The 24,023-nt window shown below is 42.6% G+C and overlaps 1 protein-coding gene across 2 annotated transcripts; it reads right to left on the bottom strand.

The window, feature by feature from the left end:
• Nucleotides 1-3,856: 3,856 nt before the first annotated feature.
• On the bottom strand, nucleotides 3,857-19,735 carry tfap2d (transcription factor AP-2 delta (activating enhancer binding protein 2 delta)). 2 transcript variants are annotated; one of them, XM_042094775.1, is made up of 8 exons: nucleotides 19,671-19,735; nucleotides 15,859-16,356; nucleotides 13,753-13,813; nucleotides 11,066-11,231; nucleotides 8,816-8,934; nucleotides 6,606-6,747; nucleotides 4,965-5,078; nucleotides 3,857-4,117 (listed from the first exon to the last, which is right to left on the bottom strand). In XM_042094775.1, exons 2-8 carry the CDS (start codon nucleotides 16,321-16,323, stop codon nucleotides 3,898-3,900), a joined length of 1,287 nt encoding a protein of 428 aa, XP_041950709.1. In that variant the 5' UTR covers nucleotides 16,324-16,356; nucleotides 19,671-19,735; the 3' UTR covers nucleotides 3,857-3,897. The 2 variants fall into 2 exon arrangements, with proteins under 2 accessions (XP_041950709.1, XP_041950708.1); XM_042094774.1 differs by lacking the exon at nucleotides 19,671-19,735 and adding an exon at nucleotides 17,063-17,209.
• Nucleotides 19,736-24,023: the final 4,288 nt, after the last annotated feature.

Here is a 24,023-nt window from a genome sequence, read left to right on the forward strand (position 1 = left end):
ACTTCCAAAAAGTAAACGCCCTACACAATATGTTCCACCCTTTCGCTTAACCAGCGGAGGAAGACGCTTCAGATTAGTGAAATCACCTGTAGGCCAAGGAATTTCCACACCTCTGCCAGAAGTTGCCAGTTTTGAGAGTAATTTATATCTATGTACAAGTTAATACAAGCGTGTCTTTGCAGAAATGTAAGCAACCGAAATGTGTTATTTATTAATAGTAACCCATAATGTAGGCTACAGCAAGTGGCATTTATTTAAATAAATAAATATGTGGAGGTTTGCAATGCGCATAGCCTAGTGTGATCTGTGGACTTGTTGTCTAGGATGACGAGACCTTTTCTTCACCGATGCTAGTCCATTCTTCATCTATTGAAATCACTCATTTCATAGCTGGATTGTGAACTGCTCTTCTTAAAATGACGACGATGTGTGTCACACGATGCGAGTTTGTATAACGCAGATGGGCAAAATATAGCACCACACCGAGCGCCAGTGAAACGTGCCAACATGGAAGCCCGAGGTGAAACACAAAACTGGATCCAAACGACCCCTCCGGTCCACTGGGCCCCTATGCCGTTCACTCATTCATGTACTGGGCATGTTAAGTCTCAAATCACCATAGAAAATTCATTAATATAGAGGTTGAATACCATGCGTGCCCACAATTCACGGCCGTTGGTCCCATTCCAAGAATGTCTGTATAGAGATCCATGCTTAGGCCCGTAAGGTACTCAGAACGCGGAGAAGACCCAAGCTGTCATTCTGAGGAGTCAGTGGACATTTCTGGGTATCTTCATACATGTACATTACGAAGAGTCGGTAGTTCTGTCCTACCTCGTGAAAGACAGATGTCTGCGCGAACTCGAGAGGTGTCCCTAGTCCCCTAGCCAGGAGGTTTACGCAGTCTGAGCCGACCACGAGGCATCCTCATGAATGAAACAATCTGTCGCCGCGCCGTCATTAGCTGACTCGCACTGCGTGCTGGAACCGTTTTAACAGAGAAGCATAAATGTTTGATCGGCCCTGCTGCTTGCAGTGTTTAGCCAGACACAAACCAACACACCCTTTTAAAAATACACAGATAGACACTGCAGTGCCCCCCATGCACACACACACACACACACACATACACATACAAAGCTTTCTCTTAGGGCATGTCTTGAAGCAATGACAGATGTCCTGACAGTTTGGGAAGAGAACAGGCTCTACTTTGTTTTTGCAGACTACATTCTTCATAAGCTACGACTCTTTTATCTAGCCTACACTTGCTGACTTGCTGTGAGCTAGCCTACTGTCCTATGTAGGCTGTCGTGTCTAGTCTCTACTTACTCTGGTAGCCTACATTCATTCACAAGTAGACAACACACATATCGAATATACGTCTCTCACGTATCATTAGCGTATATGTTCAGTACCTGCTCACCTCAGAAGTTGCTTTTGGGAAGGCAGATTCGAGCAAGCAGTAACAAGTTTCACCACAAGATGGCGTAAGAGTAACATTGTAAACAGCCATTAACATGTCAAAACAACAGGTTAGCCTTTACATTCTTAAACCGTCAATCTTTCTCATGTATGTGTATATGTACCTATGTATCGGTCTCAACCTCTGAAGCCCCTTTATGTACAGGCGAAGAAGCAAGGACTGCCCATAAAGAGATGGTCTTGGTGAACTTTACACACATTTGGTCTCTTCCTCTATCTGTACACTGTTGACATTCCCAGGATTTCAATTTCATGAATGTATTTTTTTTGCTGTTGTTGCTTTTAAAATAAAGCAATTCGTTCATAAGAATGATTCCAATAAATACTGACATAAGATTTAAGTAACTCTCAGAACCAACCATTACTATCTACAGTAGGCCTACGTTACATAGTTTTTTGTATCAGCACATAGGCCTACTTTACGAACAAATTGCCCTAAAAATATATTCCCCATGCAATTGGAAACACTCGAGTCCAACTCATAGCTACCCTCCTGCTGTCATGTTTATCCTGCATTAATTTATATTTCAGTCACTGTAACGCTGTTGCATAGTGCATGAGTGCATGAGCCTATTCCTGACCACATGGAATGTTGAGCGGGTTCCCGTCGATCCTGTGGAGTTTCAGATGGCTTGAGCATCAAAGTCACTGTTGTTGCCTACAGCCTTATAGGCCGTTAGCCTAATTTGATACCAGGCCTTAGTCTCAATGTTTTCAGTGATCCTCAGAGAATGCAAAGGAAACATACTGTTATGGGGAACTAGTTTGTTCAGATGGCCCTTATAGCATCATTTTGTGCTGTTCACATAGGTTTGGTGTACATTATTCAAATGTAAAGTTTGAGAGGAATCAGAGTTATAGTGGTTGTAGTAGTAGTAGTAGTAGTAGTAGTAGTAGTGTGTGTGTATGTGTGTGTGTGTGTGTGTCCCCAGAGATTCATATTATTTGCCATTCCTGTCATGAGTATAAATCACCTCACTCTGTGTGTGTGTGTGTGTGTGTTTTACACAAGTAACAATATTGCATTGTGGTATATCTTGATGTTGCATTTGAAAGTCTGAAAATGTATAAATTATGATCAATGACAAACATGAATTATGTAGACCCCTTTCCCGTGCATTTGGGCTTACTGATGACATGTATTGAGTTGTAATGCGGCACCATTTTAAATTTCATCAGCAGGGTATTCCTGGGTGAGCCATCCTGGAGATCCTGCCCATTGATTGCTGCTTTAGGTTCAGTCCTGGTAGAAGTTATCGATAAATATCACCAGTAATGGTGAGTTTGGAGTAGCCTGATACTGATAGTAGGATGGTGTGTGTGTGTGTGTGTGTGCACTCATGTGTGTTCTGAAACCAAAAATAAGCTTGTTGCAGTTAAATATATGATTTAAACATTTGTTAGAGTCAGTGTTTGAGTATTTGCCCAAAGTGAGAAAGAGAAAATGTGTGTATGTGTGTACCCATCATAGAACACAGAGGCATGTTTGCCATATGTATCACATCAGAAATAACACATTTTTACCAGCTAGTTGTGAACATTTCCTTTCATTTTGTAATTGAATTTGAAAATACAACAAATGAATACAGAAAAGATCCGTAAAGTAAATATAACACTTTGAGCAATATGCTTTATTGAACACTGTATTTCTGCAAGTAAGGATATTTCATATATGTACTTCAAAGCCTATGAGAAAAGTTGTCATTTATATATTTATATATAATTTCTTACATATGCAACCGAAGATTTCCCCTTTTTTCAAATCAGGTCTTGTGTTCTTGAAGGAGTGTGTGGAATGTTTGTTCTGGACGTGTACAAACGTTAACATGCACAATATACAGTTACTAATGGCAACAAGGAGTTACCTGGACGAATTTACAGTTCCATACAGACCGCAATGAGGCCTACACAGAGATGGAATGTTTATCTTTTAATCAAAAGATATTACATTTTATAATAACGCAAGGGACAAACAAAACATTTCTTTAAGCAATATAAATAATCAATAACTTAATTCATATAAAAAACGTATAAATAATGTACTTTTGTGTGGTTGAGTGAGAGAGTGGCAGAGACTACAGTCGTTTCAACTAAAAAAAGGGAAAGACACAGAGGAACAGGTGGGAGAGATGGAGGGAGAGAGAGAGGGAGAGAGAGAGAGAGAGGGAGAGAGAGAGAGAGGCACGTGTGCAACAATCAACCCAAAAAAGAGAGCAAGAAACGACCGCAGAGAGAAAAGAAAGAAAACGTTTTTTAAAAAAAAGAAAAAAACAAACTTCTCAGCCACACCCCCTTGGCAGTTCCAGCTCCACCCACCAGCACAAATAAACCCCACCCACTAATCACTCTTCCCCACTAAGCAGGAAGTGTCCCCCCGTGCCCCTCCCAATGACAGGAAGTAGGAAGTCAAAAGAGTCATTCCGTCTTCTCCATCTTGCCGTCTTTGGCAGGGGCGTCGCCAGACTTGCGCATCGGCGTCTTATCGACGTTGGTGTTGATCTGGCCGGCATCGGGCGTGCCTGATCCTTTGCTGGCCGAGTGCTTGTCCAGGTAGTTGAGCATCTCACTCAGGATGGTCTGGAAGGTGCTGAGGGCCGCGCAGATGGCTGGTGTGCCGAAGCCGTGGGTGATGAGACTGGACAGAGAGAGAGGGACATGGCCGTGAGTCTCCGCACCTCATAATGCCACATGTTAGAGTGGGAATTATTAGGAGCTATTAGTTAGTGTGCCATTAGTGTGTGTATGTGTGTGTGAGTGTGTGTGTGAGAAAGAGAGAGAGAGAGAGAGAGAGAGAGAGAGAGAGAATGTCTCTGTGTGTGGGCAACAAAGATGGCCATAAGTTGCAAAACTGGAGTGTGTGTGTGTGTGTGTGTGTGTTGCGAGGGAGTGTCAGTGAGAGGAAGAGAGTGCAAGTGAGTGAGTGTGTGTGTGTGTGTGTGTGTGTGTGTGTGTGTGTGTGTGTGTGTGTGTGTACACATCAAGCTTAAAGCTGAGGTGTACCAGTGAGCGCAGTGTTGTGGGTTCACTCCTGAACAATGCAAAATAAAGTGTCAATAGTTTCCTTGAGGAAGCGGTGCTTGTTCAGGCTGTAGATTCTACGTGTGTTGTACTCCACTCTGGGGCAAACCTCTGAAATTGCATTTACATTGCCATATTTGGGTCTGCAAGAGCAAAGATATGGGAGAGGTCCTCAAAAATTCATAGATGTTTGCCCACAGCTGTATCGAAAGTTGGTAATTTAGTAAGGTGTCTATTTTTTATAGGTCTGGTGTGTCTGTGTGCGTGCGTGTGCATATGTCTGTGCACGTGTGCATGCGTGTGTGTTTGTGTGTGTGTGTGTGTGTGTGTGTGTGTGTGTGTGTGCGTGTGTGTGTGTGTGTGTGTGTGTGTGTGTGTGTGTGTGTGTGTGTGTGTGTGTGTGTGTGTGTGTGTGTGTGTGTATGTGTTGGAGGAGAGAGAGAGATGTATTGTATGTGCTGTACCTGAAGTGTGTGAGGTGTCTCTGAATGTCTACATCCAGTATGGGTGTGGGTCTGGAGGATCCCAGGGGAGAGCGGTCCTGACTCAACAGATCCTGAAACTCCTTACAGATCTGCCTGCAGACACACACCGGGGGGGGGGGGGGGGGGGGGGGTTGGGGGTTAGAGAGTGACCTGCAGCTTCTTTTTTCCAAACACATAACATAACTCAGCACATTAATATCCCTGCTGTTCAGAAACCTGTGAAAATGAACAGAAACGTTTCACACAAGCACACACACACACACACACACAAGCACATTGGGCGGGTGAGTGAGTGAGTGTGTGAGCGAGTGAGTGAGTGAGTGAGTGAGCAAGTGAGTGAGTGACTAAGTGAGTGAGCAAAACTCACCAAAGTTACAGCATGTTGTGGAAATCCCTAAGCTCATTCACATACACGTACACTCACACACACACACACACACACACACACACACACACACACACACACACACACAGCTCTGTGGTGCTTCAAAAGCCTGCAACTCATAGTGCAGGAACAGTGCTGAAGAGAGACACTTGTCTGGAGACAGTCCCAAGTCACCCTCGGTGGCAGTGTCTGATTCAAGCCCACGCCTGCAACTAAGCCCTACTATTCCCTCCCACTATAGTCTGGGCTTTAACAATTCCTGCTGTAGCCCTAATAGATATATTACATATTCATATGTATGATGAAACACTAATTAAACACATATAAGAGTATTTCACTACAATTTACTCATTGCAAATACTGTAGATCACGTCAGTGTCAGAGATAAGATCTGATCTTGATCAGTTGTCACAAAATCCTGGAATTATGGGATCATTGTTTCCAACTGTGACTAATGTATCAACACATGTCAGTATGTCATCAGTATATTACCAGTATATTATTAGTATATTATCAAAATATCATCAGTATAATCAGTATATCATCAGTATATTATCAGTATATTCTTAGCACGGGGCTACACAGCACAGACTGCAGCCAGACTGAGATGTCTTAGGCCCAGCAGGGGTTTGGTGGTGTTGCGAAGGTGAGAAAACTGTATTGAGGCGTACATGTAAAACTTGATTATTTTAAAGGAAGTGGGTTAGTTCTGGATTTTTGCCATGTGAGGAATTGGGAAGTGGAGCTTGTTTGCGAAACTCCTTTTTAATTCATGTAGCAAATTGGTATTACAGACAGCATGCCTTGTGTCTAAGCTTTATATTTTTTCCCCAATATCACATTTGACAATGAACTCAACTCCCCATGGAGATGAAGATGAAATATAAACCCCAGTGACAGTATAAAAGTGTGCATAACCTTGGTGTTTTTTATGACTGTTCCCAAGCAGTCTCCTTTCCGTAGTGTATTTGTGTGTGTGTGTGTTTGTGAGTGTGTGCGTGTGTGTCTGCGTGTGTTTGTGTGTTTGTGTGTGTGTGTGTGTGTGTGTGTGTGCGTGTGTGTGTGTGTGTGTGTGTGTGTGTGTATGTTTGTGAGTGTGTGTGTGTGTGTGCGTGTGTGTGTGTGTATGTTTGTGAGTGTGTGAGTGTGTGTGTGTGTGCGTGTGTTTGTGTGTTTGTGTGTGTGTGTGTGTGTGTGTGTGTGTTATTAAGTTGTGTTTTCATAAGCATCCTTACTTGGTGGCCAGCACCATCTTCTTGCGTGCGTTCTGTTCTTTCGGCTCCGTGTGCTGCCGGGCCAAGTGCTCTCCTACGGCTTTGGAGGGAAACTCGGTCTCACAGGTGTAGCCAAAGTCCCTCGCCAGGTGAAGCGCTTCACCTGCCGAGGAAAAGAAAGAGAGAGAAAGGGATAGAGGGATGAGGAGATGAGGAGGAGAAAGAGAGACCTTGTGTTAGTGACCTCGAGCTATGCCGTCTCCAAAACTGTGGAAACTGGTGGCATCCTCTTTTGTTGTTGCTGCATTTACCCTTTCTCTCATCCTCATCCTCATCCTCATCTTCCTCATCCTCCACACCTCCAAGCAATTAGCTCTCATCCTCATCCTCATCTTCCTCATCCTCCACACCTCCAAGCAATTAGCTCTCATCCTCATCCTCATCTTCCTCATACTCCACACCTCCAAGCAATTAGCTCTCATCCTCATCCTCATCCTCATCTTCCTCATACTCCACACCTCAAAGCAATTAGCTCTCATCCTCATCCTCATCCTCATCTTCCTCATCCTCCACACCTCCAAGCAATTAGCTCTCATCCTCATCCTCATCCTCATCTTCCTCATACTCCACACCTCAAAGCAATTAGCTCCCATTTTCCTACCAAAACAGTTCAACGCTTAGCTCCAGATTCTGCTAGCAACAGAAGCGCACGTCCAACTGAACAGTGCTGCACGTGGAGGCTGCATGCTGCAGAGGGGTCCAGGCAGCAGAAGTGGGGCACGGGGTGTGTGGGGGTCTGAGGAGGAGCCTGGTGGAGCTGCAGACGGAGCCAGGAAACCAGGCTAAGGCTGAGGGAAGGTCCCACTAGAGAACCCAGAGGAAGGCTCAGCACTACTGTATGCTATCCATGCACACCAACGAGCCAGATGCCAGTTTAATGACCTTACTCTACTACAATAAGAATACAATGAGAAATAATAACAGCCGTGGCGCAACTGGCTGGGGCACCTGCACTGTACACCGGCAACCCGGGTTCGATTCCCGCCCCGTGGTCCTTTCCGGATCCCACCCCGACTCTCTCTCCCACTCACTTCCTGTCATTCTCCACTATCCTATCCGCAATAAAGGCATAAAAAAAAAAATTATGTTTTGAATGAAAACATTGGATGATAAAGTAAGCAATTATTATTATTATTATTATAATTATTATTATTATTATTGATTCAATGCTATAGTGAGGATATTTATATTAAATAATAAAGACCATTTCCCTCCAGGATTTTTAGACATGACCTAATTTCCTCCATGCAATATTTGAGAATCTCTCTGATAAAAGAGGGAATCACAAAAAAATGGTCTCTGAGCCTTGGCTGCAACATAGGATTTAATGCCATATACTTTATATTATTTAAAGCAAACACAGATAAATGAAATCATGAAAATATGCTCTTTTATTTGACTAAATAGGAGAAAAAACTCTCTTTACTAGCTAATACATCAGGATCTCAATGAACAACAATTTCAATATATGATGAATCCATGATTTCCCTTGAATAAAATATGAGTTTACCTTCTTCGCCTATGCATTCCAACAATACTCATATCTTGTAAAAACACCACAGACCTGTAAGCTGAGGTTGGCTTCTAAGACCATTGCTACATAGTTGCTACCATGGTGTACAATTACAATAAAGCATTGCAATTCACCAATATTGTCACCAATATCTATGACTAATAGCAATCTAACAGCAACAGCAACCGCTATCCCACTCATCACCACCATTTATAATATTGAATGTGTACTTGTCTTTACATGGATGAAAGTTTCAAGGATAGAGCAGTTATGTTACACTCTCCATTAGCAGGCAAACCGTTAGATCAGAGGTTGAGAATAAAATACTTTCATTGGAATTGGAATTTAAGCCATGACCTTGTGGCTTTAGCAGTGCCTGTCTGAACGTGAACAGCCTAAATAATCAACACCACGGACAGGTGAACACTCCCCAGGCAAACCTTCAACACACAGTTAAGGCTCTTTGCTGCGGGGGGCACCTATGTTTCCATATAATGGAGAGCCTTGCTGACCAGGCTTCAGAATACACCAGAAGTCCACACGTGTGTGTGTGTGTGTGTGTGTGTGTGTGTTGATCCTGCCGGTGATTTCTAAGAGGCACTCCCACCGTGGATGACCCCTGACCCTTGGTTGTGTCTCTCCGAGGCATTGGGCTTACCTTCCACCAGCGAGGTGAGGAGCGTGACGTTGGCCGCTTTCCTGCGGCCTGCTGGGAGGTTCAGGCCGAGACGGTCAAGCTTCTCGCGCAGGCACCGGCCGCCATTCTTCGACTTCGCTCTGGAGGAGAGGCAGAGAGAACAAGCCCATCGGTAACACATCTCTTCTCTCCACAAACCTTCTCCTCATTCTTCAATATGTCTTCACTACATCTGCTACGGATTCTTTACAAACATTTCTCCTCATTTCATTTCAGCACACATCTGATTTAAACAACTTCTCACTGCACTGCATATATTAATTATGTTGACTTATTTCATTAAAATGTGAAGGAGTAATGGAGACATTCATTTGACATCTTGACAACACATTTAGGTATGTGAGGATAGCATGAAACATTCTCCATTCGATTTCACAGATTGGCAATGGAAAAACACAATGCTTAGAGAACCCTCACGATTTTCGTCAATAATCCAGCAATGCACACTGACCTCTAAAAAGCCATGCTCATGCTAATGCATTTCTACATATAGAAATGAGTGTGTGCGGCTCTGGCGAAGGGTGACATTTTGGGTTGTTGGGTTTGATTAGAGCCATAGCTGCAGTTTGAGAGAGCAGCCGAGATAATCTTACCCTGATTGATGCAGACTGTGGGGAGCACATGCTTCCACAACACAAGACAGATCATCCATTTTTTTTCCTTCCCCCACACCCCTCTGTCTCTCTCTCTCTCTCTGTCTCTTCTCTCTCTCTCTCTCTCTCTCTCTCTCCTTCCTTCTCTCTCTCTGTCTCTTCTCTCTCTCTCTCTCTCTCTCGCTCTCTCGCTCTTCGCTGGCCTCATTTCAGCTCTCCAGTCTCCAGCCCTCATCAATAATGGAGCCCCAGTTCCTCCACTTCCCCCAGTTCCCCCTCTTCCCCCTCTTCCTCTCCTCTCCTCGTGCCTCTTCTCATCCCCTCATTCTCCTCATCCACACCCTGCCTCCTTCATCTCAGGGTTAAGCATCCAGCCATCTTTCACCTCCACACCCTCCCTCTCTGACTATCTCTCTCTCTCTCTCTCTCTCTCTCTCTCCACCTCCCCCCTCTCTCCATCCCTGTCTCTCTCTCTGTGTCAAGCCCTGAATGAGACAACCATCTCTCCCACCGAATCACAATGATTGTCTTTTTTTTCCCCACTGCCCTGTCGTGTTGCACAAAATGTAATCTTTCTAAAAAATGTGAAATCGTAGCATTCGCTGTCATCACTGCCACGACGCTCAGATGGCAGCACCAGCCCCGGCATCACCACTGCCCACACCCCGCCACGGACATAGAGACTGCACCCCAAGGACATCCACACAGTGAGCCTGACGGCCTTTCAAAACCACACACAGCCACAGACAGGTGTAATTTCCGAGTGTTCATCAGACAGAATGGACGCTTACTGGGTTGCGTAACGAACGTTTGGGGAAAGTGCCCAGGTCATTGTCTATAGTGTGGTATGAGTTAAGGGTCTTGTACATTGTAAGTGGGATCTCAAACTTTAAACCAGATTTGTAGAGGACAGTGTAAGGTGTGCAACACTTCAACTTTCTCAAGGCAATTCTCTCGTGGCTAAAAATCAAAATAACTAAAATTGATGCTCTAGCAAAAGAATCTAGGACAGAATTAACCAAAACATTGTCTACCTGAACTAACCAGGAATCTTCTGAGGACATAAGCATCTATTCATCCCGCATGTCCGGAAGAGTTTAGCAAGAACGGCAAACTGTATACTTTAATGTATATGTGTATCCAATGTAGATACGCAAAGCTCTGAGGCGTATATGACTTAATAATAAGGAATTGAGGAATTCACTGTCAATATCTATGTGTATGGGAAGACTGAACAGTGACATGAATACCTATATGTGAATAATATGGTTGATGTCTTTGAGAATGAAAAGGCAGGAGTGCGTGGAGGACTAAACCATGTGGACTGGTGGGTGAGACAAGGTTACTGTGAGGCACACCAGTGTTTCCCACATAATTGAATTCTATTTGTGGTGGTAGGTTTGCAGAATGAACTTGAATGCAACAGTTTAACTGTTTAGCGCAGTGTGGTTATGATGCTAACCAGATTTAAGTACAATTTAGTACAACCTGGAAAATCATTGTGTGGTGGTCAATGTTGATATTGTGGTGGGCCGCCACAAATAAGTCAATGTATAAGGAAACACTGCACACTCTGTGTGGCCTGTGGATGGCTATGGAGGTGGATGGGCTCTGGTACCTTCTTAGGATGCCCCCCAGCAGGGATGCGTTCAGGCACTCGGGCGGCGAGAGGCGTCTCTTCACCTCCGCTATCGTCACCTTGTACTTGGAGGTGGAGCTGAGCAGGGACAGTCTGCCAGGCACGGAGCAGAACAGGTCTGTGGGGTTGACCACACACGTGCCACCTGTAACCACAACACACACACACACTGTTAACACAGAAGCGAAACATGGGAACACACATGATGACCCTTGTGATGCATCCCGGTGTCCCCTCACACCATCTGAAAGTAGATGACTCTGAAACAGAGCATCTGAGCATGCAGCAAGAAGACTTTTCACTCTCATGTCCATATATGTGTAACCTGTACAGATCCACTTAAACATGGTGGTGAATGATGATATAGTGACATAGAGACTACAGACGATGCCCTGAACTATACACCTCTTGGCACCTATGGTCTTTCCTAGAGCCGATAAACATGTTATTGTGAAAGAAATCTATTCTTTGATATCAATGCAGCTGAGCACCTTATGTGCCTCTCTAATGATATCCTATTGCTACTGCACACCATGTGAACAAAGCTGAAATATTTGTTAAAGATGAGGTTGTCTTTTTTCTTTTGCCATCTTGCGCTATGTATGGTTCTCCAGAATGCATTGAAGGAAGCAATACTCTGTTTGTGTGAATGTGTGTGTCTCAGTGTGTTTGTGTATGTCTGTATGCACCTAGTGTTTCCTACTTGTGGGTCTTTACCTAGTCTGTGTAACGTCAGTCACCTTAAAGCGGTCTGACAAACCCAAGATCTCCAAGAGCATGCAAGTTCAACAACATATTAATTCCTCCCAAAATGTTTTGATTCAAAGTAGTTTGTATTTTATGTTGCCAAGGGCAATTGAAAAAGAGCTATTGCCGGTAGTCTGGTCGCGAGCGTCGGGCCCAGAGGCGATAGCTGTATTTAAGCGCGGAGAGTAGCCTGAGGCAGCGCGCGAGCGATCACAAAGCGAATCAAATGCTTTTTACGAGTTTGCCACGAAAATTAAAGAAAAAAAGATATAGGCCAAATGTCATCCTGTTTCTATTTCAACAATTACTGTGTTTACAGCGCGCGCCTCCTGCCTCTTTCAGTCAGCACACAAAACCACTGCGCGCACCCGCGCGACGGTGTGAAAAGCCTGGCTAGGCGGGGGTAAGCTTGATCAAATTCCTGAAAGCTAAGAGGGATACTAATGATTAAAACACAGACGACTTTTCTAAGTAGGATCCTCGTTTCTTGAGTGATTTCTTGTGAAAAAGGTTATCTGAATATTCAATGAAGCCAAAGCTGCAGTCAGTGTGAACAACATTAATATGATCTCCACTGAATTTGGACCCGCGCGGCATTAACATATCAAAGCAGCCGCCGGAGGCGAGAGAAGCTATCGATACAGGAGCACGAGGTAAAGCAAAGATTATTGGTTGTGATGGTTGGAGCGGCGGAGCTCCCGGCTAAATCCTGCACACCATTAACTGGAAGTGATCGCGCTGGGATCCGCGCGCCTATGCGCGAGTGAGCCGCGAGCTCAACACCTAGACAGAGTTTATTAAAAATTAAGAACCCGAGACGCCACGCGCTTTATGGTAAACTCCACATGTGTGTAGAAGCCTTGTGCAAGCGGCCACTTTGAAGCAATAGACAAAGAGACCGAAGCAAAACTGCACGAGACTGTGACCGGTACAGGCGCCATGACTTAGCAAACACCAAAAACTGACTTTATGAAATCACTATGGTGTTGATGAAACATGAGTAGGATTGCAACCCGTAAAGACACACTAGGCTACGTGCCCACCCAACACACACACAATTACCAACGAAAAAATAACCTACAGTTTTCAGAATATCATGCCCGTCTCCCACCTTTCACTCATATAGACAAACGAAAATAAACAAACTAAATAAAATTATTTCTCATTCACCGCAATAATACTTCACGGTTTGATATCATCTTTTTTTTTATGAACAAAGTCATTAAAGGAAACGACTATAATTACACAGCATTTAGGCGACATACACAATATGAGTTTTATATGGACTTTGCACGAAGGGAATATAATATAATATAATATAATATAATATAATATAATATAATATAATATAATATAATAACATCAGAACGATTAAATGGGTATGCATGTAGCCTATATAATGATCTGCTACTCTATTTTTAGTTGTTGGTACTGATTTGCTTTACTATTTCCAATTAGATTTTATATATATATATATATATATATATATATATATATATATATATATATATATATATATACATACTAATATTCAAATAATGTCAACATAGAACGAAAAACAAACCCGGGATATTCAATATGAAATTAGGGCAGGTGTTTGATACTGCATGCAGACTATGCAAAACATTTTTTTTTAATACAATAATTCATCATATGTACAAAATAAAAATAAATTCACGATGAAAACAGTTATTTCTGTGTATATATTTGTATTTAAAATATTATTTTGCAAGGGCAAGTTGATATAGAGATACGTTGAAATACAAATACATTACTTAAATGCCCTGCACGCAGCACTACAGACTTGGATTATATGTAATTAGTGCAGTGCCCAGTGACCAATGACTGTTAAGAAAAAAAGCAAAAGGTAACTGTGTGCCTGTACGTGTATAGGGTGTGTGAGTGACACAAGTTCTTACCTCTACGAATCACACCTCCTTGGCCATTAAGAACAAGTCCACATTGTGCATCGACAGAGCCCTGAACACACACACACACACACACACACACACTATATATATCAGATATTGACACAACAGCTTTTATTCAGATAAATAACAGTGAGTGAGGAAGAGTGAGACAGGATCTGTGAGTGTGTGTGTGTGTGTGTGTGTTTGTGTTGTGTGTGTGTGTGTGTGAAAACCTAACCTGTTACATAAGACTAACCAATAAGCTACGTTATGCTCGCCAGACTCGCGCATTTATCAGTGATGTCATCAGCATGAAGAACACGAGACTTTATCAAAAGAGTTAATCCGTCTCGCGAGCCATGACCAGTCTAGGCCGAGTTTCAGCCAGCCACACACACACACACACACGCGCGCGCGCGCGCAGCACCATACTGAAGAGGTCTTGTAAGCCTTTTTAACAAACTCCTGCTCCATTTTTCTCTTTTCCGCAGCTAAAGTGATTATAAAATCAATATACAAACCCGCCAGTTCAGGCATAAATTACGCGCTCGTGAGCTAAAGGTATGGCAGCTCCTTTTGTCCTGCGTGCCAAATCTTTTTAGCAGCTCAAAGATGCGCTTGTGCGCACGAGACTGGCCGCATCTGTTCCGAGCCTTTACTGGGTGCACGTTTAATTCAGTCCGGGAGAAAGGTCGAAAACCTTTTCACGCGACCTGTGTTTTGTGTTTTTTGTCTTGTGTCGGTGTGTGTGTGTGTGTGTGTGTGTGTGTGTGTGTGTGTGTGTGTGTGTGTGAAAAATGTTTTTAAAATATCACTTCAACATACTCTAAGAAAGTAGTTGAAACAATACAACTATTTTTACATTTATACATTATTACATTTATATTATTATTATAGTAAGACCACTTATTGTTATTATTATCTCCTATCATGATTATTGTTATAATAATAATAATTATTTGTATTATTATTATTATTATTATTTGTATTATTATTATTAACAACAACTACATCAACAATAATAATGATCATAACAATAACAATAATATATAATAACGTAATATTTAAATGTATAACTGTCTGAAAAATAATATGCTCGCATAATGATATTTTACACAGCATAATGTAGCCTAATTCTGTGATTTGTGATTTAAAAAAGCTAGGAGAATATAGGCTCCTTATATTGAAGTAGGCCTGTTTTGTCTGTCGAAAACATTTCATTTGCGGATTATAACTATCTATATTAATTTTCTTGGAAAGTATGTATTTCCATATTACAATGATGACCTACAAGCGAATACTATGTATTTACTTAATTATTAGCCAATATAACTAGAGGTCTTTTCTTCACCTATTTTTGTGTTAACGTGTTTTTTTAACTTGCAAGTTAAACTTGAACTGCCCTTAGCGTTCAGATGTCACTGCATAAAGAGGCAGTTGATTGACATTAAGTCCTAAATTGGATAAACTACGGTGCTCTACTGTGTAGGATTTTCCTTTTGTCCTCGCGCTCCCAATCCCTTAATCCGTTTTTTACCGGAGAAAAGAGCAACAGCGGCTCTCCAGCCGGCGTGGTTATTCCTCTGCCTTTAGAACAATATGGACGTGCTATAGGTCTAGTGTATGTAAATACCCGATGAAAAGAAACATTTAAAATATGGAGCTGTTTAACGCATTGGGTGGAAATTGAGCCCGATTAAAAAAAAAAAGTAATTAGAAGCGCACATTTCAATAGAACAAATATGGCAAAAATGTGTAGGGTAGTCTATTCATTTTTTATCGTAGCCTAACCTATTGAATATTTGTGTCCCGTTTTTGTATCAAGTTTCTGGATCCAGATTTTATCGCATCGAATTTAGATATTTTTTAACCTAGCCGTTTTAGCGCAACAAGGCAGAACATTGCAAGTAGTCTTGTAATCTCTCCTTAATCTCTGTGGGCGAGCGCCACTGAAGACAGACCTCTTCAATATGAAGTGGAGCTTTTACTGCGTTTGGCGGTTGCTATCACTCTGAGAAAATCAGTAAGTGTTTTTCTGTGTGTGTGTGTGTGTGTGTGTATGCAAAAGAGAGAGTTGTATTCGATGCTTTAACAGTGGGATCACACTGATGGTACCTGTAGGTCCTCGGCCCCCGGAGGCGGGAGTCCCAGCCCGGCCCCGGGCAGTAGTCTCTGCTCCGGGTGCATCCCATACTGAGAGCCGTGGCTCATCAAGGAGAGGTCATGTCGCCGGTAAGCGTCCAGACACCCCAGCTCCCGCCGCTGCTCGTCCAGGCACGACGACTTGAGCGCCCGGGCGTTGTGTAAGTTGATGAAGTCTGCCGGCTCGCCGTGGTGGAGCTGCTGATAGTATTGCTGGGAGTGGTGTAGCGTATTGAGCGAGTAGGCGTCCGGGTTCACGGCCGGGTGACTGTGCTGGAACTCATAATGAAACGACTGATGGTGTAAGGGCGTGTATTGGTGGTTCGTAGGGAAATATGGGGAGGCAAACTCGGTTCCGGTTGCCGGGTACGTGAGAGGAGACGAGGAAGAGTATGCGACAGAGGAGTTGGCCACAGATTCCAAGCATCCGAGCTGCATCAAACGGTAGCTGTTTGATCCGTCGTGACGTATCTGTACCGGGGAGGGTAAAAAGACAGAAAAATATGAGGGATGTCATTTACACGCGCTCGCAGCTCCACCGCAGCACAGGGCGCTCTGTGAGCAAAGCATTTCGCACGCGCTAAAGCAAGCTAGACGGAAACTGCCTCCCAAACACACAAACACACACGAGCTCAAAGTGGCCTCAGAAAAGTACCTGACGGCGATGTCATCTCCCGATGCCTGGGAGGGGAGCGCGTGAGGCAGCTCGTGTTAGCGGCTGCAAGTTTTTTTTTCCTCCCTACGTGTCTATCATTCGCCACGCGCGCTCCTAAAGAGAATATTATTATCATTATTGTCTCGGCTGCAAAGGATTTTTGTCCCAATACGATGCGCTCACATAAGTGCAAGTAAGCACTCGTGCCACCGGAGTCTTCCATAACAAAACAGTTCTAATCACGGTAAGCCAAAGCCTCACACACCCGAGTCTCAAATTTTCCTCCAAATACAACAAGATGCTATTATTTTTTAAAGGACCGGAGACAAATAGTTACACCAAGTCTGCAGTACTCCGCAACCGCTTGCACAATTTCTATCCTTGTCCTACCATATCAGTGCAGTAAAGTCCTAGCCGCGACAGATGTCATAACCCATTTCACTCTTTCTCTACTTTATTGGGTGAGGAATTTAATTAAATGAAACGGATTTGTGAGGTGAGAATAAAAATGAATTAAAATACCTCCGCATCGTGAACCAGTCCCGGAAAGGTGGCTGACATTCTCGCGATCCAGGAAACCCCGCTTTCCTCGCGCTACCGAATAAAATGCGTTAAAAATCCCAAATATAGCACGTGAAAATGAATGGCGGCCTCGCGGAGTGGGTAAAAGCTGGCTGTAACGTGTTTCCCTCTGCACAAAAGGCGCTCCCTGGCTCGGATTTTGTACTTGCAGGGTATTTCTCCGGCTGATGTCGTAGGTCCCTTGGTAATATAGAAGTTTTGAAAATTAAGCATCAGCATTGAGGAATGGGAGGACAATAGACGGAGGAGCCTCATCCCCAGGAGACGAGGAATAAATATTGTATCTTCGCCTAATAAGGAACCAAGCGCGCTTTCAACATTTTTGATGATTTTTTGTGGACATTTCTTTATGGGCGTTTGTGTTTTTCTATCACCGACCATTGCTTTTTACGCGTCTATGCCTACAGCTTTACGATTTATGGTACATTTGGGGATTTTTATTTTCAGCAGACATGTAAGTTTTCTTTTAAAAAATATATCTTCTGTATTTGTCATATGGATTAATTTAATAAATACACGTTTGGCTGATATAATATGATTCATGTTTTGGTAATTACTTTCGATCGCATTAATTTCTCCGAAACCGTGTGCCTTTTGCAAAGATGATGTTGGTGCCATGCATTCAATTTCAACCAAATTTTTACAACTGAGAACAATACTTCTACGAAGCTTATTTACTACATTTTCGTGTACACAATTGTAGAATGCAATGTCATGATCGAATTAATTCATGAACATGAATGGAAGTAAATCAGACTTTCTTTTTTTGCATGAATCCGCACTTCAGGGTTTGGCTTGATTTCTTTGTTGCAGGTAAAGATGAGCGAATAAACAGTGTCTTACTCTTTTTATTGCGATGATCTTTTGAATTCTTTATGTAATTTAACAGTGATATGCTAAAAGTCATATTGTTCTGGAGACTCAAGCAGGTCTGGAGCAAGGCTCTCCACCGTGCTATTTACAGGTGTGGGAAACACTATTTAGCCCTTTTTATAATATTTTTTTCTGCAGTTGTATTTAACAAATTAACTTGTGTCCTATGTCCTGTTTAGGCCTGTTCGGAAGCTGAACGGATTGTAATGTGCTTGTTGTACATTAACAGGAAATGTCGGTTTATTATCGATTAGTGATCGGCTGCACCTTAGAACAGTATAAGACGTACAACAAACAAGTAATGGCGGCACTGAAATTATGCATTTTGGCGGTTACAATATTACACTTTTTTTGCGTATATATTTTTTCCAGACCCACCTAAATAACATTTGTTTCGAGGGATAAGAAATGCATAGCCTATTAACAGCTTCGTTCCAATAACAAGGAAATTAGCTTTGTGTGGTATTTCCAAAGGTATTCATACCACTAACGTCACTGAAGTCTTTGCTTGTTCGAACGGTTATTTATTTTGGTGCTTATATGTTGGGATTTCAGAGCGCATCTAGCCTGTGAGCATCTGTCTGTCATGTCCTTCTCGAACACCAGTTTTATCATCCTTGCCCGGTGCCCCCGCCCTCTCCCGCATTCTCAATGCATGAACTCATTGAGCAAGACTACAACAGTTTCTAAGTGTTTTAAAAGCTCGTGTTCCCTTTATTTAACCCAAATTATTGCCATTACCGCAGGCTCGCTCTCACATAAGAGGAAGGGCGAACGCTGCCGCCGTGAGCGTCCGGTTGCTTGCATGTAGGGAGGGTCTTAGCAAGCACGCACAGAAGTACACACCCACTCAAATATACACACACGCGTGCGCGTCATATACAATAGCAAGAAAACAACACATTATGGGAATGGAATTCCCTTTAGCGACTACATTTGTTTATTAAATAGGCTACAAAAATAGCAAAAAAAAAGTGGCAGCGGTTATGGTGTGTAATTTGGGTTCGCCATGTCCAGAGGCCATGTAAAGGCTGATGTGTGATTGTACATGTGTATCCAATGCCACCCTTTACGTGCCTATTCTTAATTATGGTTCGAGTGGGTCCGTGCTCTGTGTGTGTGTTTGTGTGTCCTCTATATGAGACAGATGAACAGACAGTCAGACAAACATAGGCCAGAGAAATTAGATGAGTATGTTCGAGAGAGGACAGAAATTGGAGGAGACAGAGAGGGCGAGAGAGATGAGTTGTTTTGTCTCACGTGAGGGATTAAGCTTTTGCTTGTAGTCTGTGAGCTCGCGGGATGTAGCGGGGGCACCAGTTGCACGGTAGACGGTCCTAATAGGGCTTAGCGAACACCTCGCGATGCCATATGCACGCTGTACCGGATAGGGCTGGCTCCATCTGTTCGCCCCGTCCACGAGGATGCACCACAAAATCCAACTCGCTCACCAACCAACGCAAAAACTTCCAATGAAATTGTTTTTAAGCAAAGCAAACCAGAGTAAAGGATCATGTAGCTACACTCTCTTAAGTCGCCTGCGTTTGACGCTACAGTCTGGCACAACACACAGCTGTTGAGTGTCGATTAATGGACGCCCTGGACCATTTGGATCCGTCACTAGCTGTCACCCCTAATTTTGTTTTCATCTTAGGATGGTTTCGCTCATGTTTACCTCAGACAAATTTGCATGAAAGCAGGGAAAAGTAGCGTCTTATAAAAACCCAAGCCTCAGTGAACTAGGTTAGAAGCTCACTTGGAACCCGGAAGTTGTCTGTGCGATAAGAAGTAGTCGAGCTCATGGAAGTTGGACAATTTTCCCTGTAGGAGTGGTGGTCACTGACTTCTGACGTCAGACTGATAGTCTGACAAACACATCAAACACGTTGAGGATATACAACTTTCTAACTAATGTTTAGGCTTATATTTAATTAGGCTACATTAGCTACTGTCCCTTGCCACACAATTGTGTCAAAGGGTAGATATGAACTAATTTTGCTAGGACACTAGCAAACTGTTTTCCCATTTCCCACTATTAACTGTTTTCCCATTAGGACTATATGTTGCTTCTTGACTCGAAATGTAATGCTATAGTCGTGAACTGTAAAAAACATCGACTCATTCTATTGTCAGTCAAGTGGCGCCTTGTTCAACTTTTCTGACACCTCCGTAGTAGACGGCCAAACCCGCGAGGACTGATGCGCTCCATGGGTTTAAGACATCATGATGACAGTTGGTGGTTGTGCGTCTTGAGCCTTGAACAAGCTGTAAAATGTTTGTTATTAAAAAAAAAAAAAAAACACCATGCAATTAAGAAATACAGTCAGTCTGTTTAACCGTGACCTACATTTAGGACAGCACGGCATTTTCTCTGCCACACACACACACACACACACACGGAGGCAGAGTTTTATATGCTAATATTGGATTGAAATGGGGGAGGGGCGAGGCGTCAGTCACAGTCCCGCATAGTGTATTTAAAGATTTGCACTAAATTAATTTCCCTGCGCTGGAGGTGTACAACAGTGAACAGGTGGCCGTTAAAATCAATTCAAATTACTTTTCACTGATAAACACCGTGTGGACCCAAAGTAGGTATTAAGCTAAAGTTTTACATTTAAATAAAGTTATCACATCCGTATCTTAATTTTGTTTAGATCACTTTAAAAAAAATCTTTCATTTTATTCTATTTTATAGATAGCCTACATGATATAGCCTACCTCACCACAAAAGCCCAAGTCAGTTAATCTTCTGTCACATTAATCAGTCTCTTCTGGCATCTCAATTGCATTGTCCTTCTTTTAGCAGATAACTGTATTAATGGTAAAAAAAAAAAAAAAAAACTACTGGCTTAGGCTATCTTTTGGTTTGGTCAAGGTCGCTATGTAGCCTATCAGTAGGCTACTCTTGGCTACATATGCTCTTTTTGAGTTGAATTAATTGTGGGATTATGCCCAAGCTGTGCACAGAGTTGGTAAAATTGGGCATTATTAATTTAGTTGTGTCTGTTCAATCAATAAACGGTCGAAATGAAATCTGTGACATTCTCTGTGTAAACGCCCGTCACCCATGACCATGAGGTGGAGAAACTGTATTCTACTTTACCCCTGTCTCGCCCACGAGGAGACACTAGGCTGACCTAAGGCGAAGACACTGTCCGTTACAATTACGACCCTTGCATAGTTTCTGTAGCCTATCGCCAGCTAATCCCGAGCAGCTATCCTATAATTAGCGCGACCCCGTGTCAGGTCTAAAACGCCCGCCTTTAATATGGGCGCGTAAGCTATTGTACTGAACTCAAGTAGGACATCATCAGCTGTCTGTGTCTTCATTTGTTTTCTTTCTGCATCTTTCCTTCCCTTAATTCGTTCTGTCTCTCTTTCCTTTAGTGAGCTGTAGTTAAATTAAGACGTGAATACAAAACCAGACACGTGCCAGCTGCCCAACAAAAACAAAAGTGCTTAAACGTCGCGTTAATTAAAAAAAAGCAATCTGCTGCTTGCTTAGCAGACAGACTAACGGAAAGTGGGCTTGCTGATACACACTGGAGCGGATGCAACCGAACGAATCAGATAGTTTTCAATTAGGCATACCCGTTGTCATCACTGGTTATTAATTATGAAAAAAAAAAAATCAGCAAGAACAGACGCCACATGAGCATCAATAGGCAACTTAAGATAAACAAGCAAGGTGCCTTATTTAAAACGCAATATAACAATATTTTGTCTCAAGCAACACAAGCACGTCTTTACAGACATGCATGAACAGGTTCAAATCCCAATTTTAGTTGACAAAATAGATTTTGTTTCATATAGAATTTGGTGTCATAGTTGACATTGAAGCTAAAGATAAAACAACAATGACAAATAGGCCTAGGCAATTATAGATGACCAGTTAGCCTACAATGCATTTGACTTCTTCCGTAATTCTGTCAGTTCATTTGTTGACCATGATCATCATCTCTACAATACAGTCTGCCTTTATTTGAAACAACGGACTTTAAATCAAGCATAGGCTACAGTTGCCACGGGGGAACGTGCTCACCCAAATCGTAGGATATAAAAATCAAAGATGAAAAATTAAAAGACAGCATCTGTTTGGGTGATGGAGTTCGCCAGATCGATAGTCTTTAACTTCTTCCCTTCCATTTGTTCATTAGCCCAGAGTCAAACATCTAAGGCCCAGCACTCAGCCGTTATTAACGGAGCGTTCGATTGAGTGTCCGCTCCGGTGAACTCACGAAACTGAATCCAGTTGCACGGAACTCACTCCTACACTTGGTCAAGGTTCAATAATATGGAGAAGTCATAGTTTTAATGCTAACTAGCTGTGGTCCTGGTCCATGTGCTGCTTTCATGTGAGCAGAAGGTCTGACTCAATAAGTTCCTTTAGAAGTAGCCTTTCTTTGCTTTGGGATGCTGGAGGAGCCAATATCAGGATGTCTAATGGAGAAAACCTCTAGGCCTGGCGATTTGACATACATTTAACACATTCGATAGCTTGCCGTTTTCGTTACATTAACAAATTAAAAATATGAACGTGTAGATTGAGGAATAAATTGTAGTCATATAAACTATATTCATGACTGAACACAACAATGTTATTTAACTTTTTTTGCTTATAGAAAAAAGCTCAGCCCAGGTCAGATCATGCACCCTCAACAGCGTGTGTCACTTTACATAGAGGCACATGGACTCAATGATTTGGTATTTCGTGCAAACATAGGCTACTTAATAGCTTTTTCGCAAGGTGCACTGGCTTGAAAAAATGTCACGGGCTTTGAATTGACAGCTGGCAGGAGAGCCCGATAGTTTGAAGACTTACCACTAACACTTAAACGATCAATATTCCTATATCCAGAGTGTCTAGCCTATTACAGTTTTACAGCAGTGGCACAATATTGCGAACCAGTGTCCATTGTGCTTGTGATCTCACACGGAGGTGGCGTGCTGCCATTGAAACAGGATTTATGAAGTTCATTATTTCTTATGTGGAACAGATCCAGCCTGTCTGTCTATTCCACGCCTACTTCATTAGAATGCGGCATGGAAATAAATATGCTAATGTGGCCAACTGTCACTCAAAAGCTGTTTACCACTGGATCCATAGCACAATGCATGAAACTGCCTGTTTAAGCGTCTTGTGTACTTATGGTAGGGCTGAAATTGTCAAAGATGCCTTTATACAAAGATACCAGCGAGCACAAATGCACATAGCCCTATGCATTAGTGTGCACATAAGCATGGATGAAATTGTCAAAGATGCCTTTATAAAGATGCCTAAGATACCAGGTTGCACAAATGCACATGTCTATTATTGTGCAAGCATGGGAGACACACACACACACACACACACACACACCTGTCCACCCTCTAACTAGTATAGGTTGAAGTTAATTATCCTGCGGGAAGTCAGGCTTTAGGACTTGCTTTTAAACCTATCCTAATCTTCGGGTATACTTTCACTGGCAGGGTGAAGATTTGAGCAAAATCTCCATTCAGCCATTACATTTGAGGAGTGCCATTGTTCAGAACTGACAACCTTTAACTCGTGGTTAAGGAACTTGTTAATTTTGTACTTGTTAATCAGTGAATGCCTCAAGTAAATGTAACAGAAATACCATTAACTAAAAGGAAAGTGTAATTGTAACCGCTTAAGGGATATGGATTGCAGTATACTGCTGTTAATAAGGGCTAATTTGATTAATCCTTTTCACTGTGAGAGGCCACTGAGGCTGAGTGAGCTGTGTTTTGTGTCTTAGAATAATCTGGCCCCAGGCTAAGGCACAAGTGTTAATCTTCTCCAGTCCATTTAACCGCACCCACAGACCAGGCCAAGGCACCATCTTTAATCCCAGAGTCGGCCGTAATCCAGCCCAGGGCAGAGTGACATCCTCAAAACGAGACACGGTCAAATTCAGCTGCAGGTGGTCAATGAGCCCACAATTGAAAAAGTTTGCCTTTTTATTAGTCCCTCCATATTCCAGGGCGTTGTGTTGTGCTGTGCTGTGCTGTGTGTTGTGTTGTG

Source organism: Alosa sapidissima, chromosome 6, assembly GCF_018492685.1.
Source record: "Alosa sapidissima isolate fAloSap1 chromosome 6, fAloSap1.pri, whole genome shotgun sequence".
Taxonomy (NCBI): Eukaryota; Metazoa; Chordata; class Actinopteri; order Clupeiformes; family Clupeidae; genus Alosa; species Alosa sapidissima.

Excerpts from the sequence above, each read along its gene's own strand:
- tfap2d (XM_042094774.1), bottom strand. The coding sequence starts at position 17,101 with ATGTCAGCCACCTTTCCGGGACTGGTTCACGATGCGGAG. Across the intron at positions 16,357-17,062 it reads GACTGGTTCACGATGCGGAG|ATACGTCACGACGGATCAAA; the intron begins GTATTTTAATTC and ends TCCCCGGTACAG. Across the intron at positions 6,748-8,815 it reads CCTCACCTCGCTGGTGGAAG|GTGAAGCGCTTCACCTGGCG; the intron begins GTAAGCCCAATG and ends TTTCCTCGGCAG.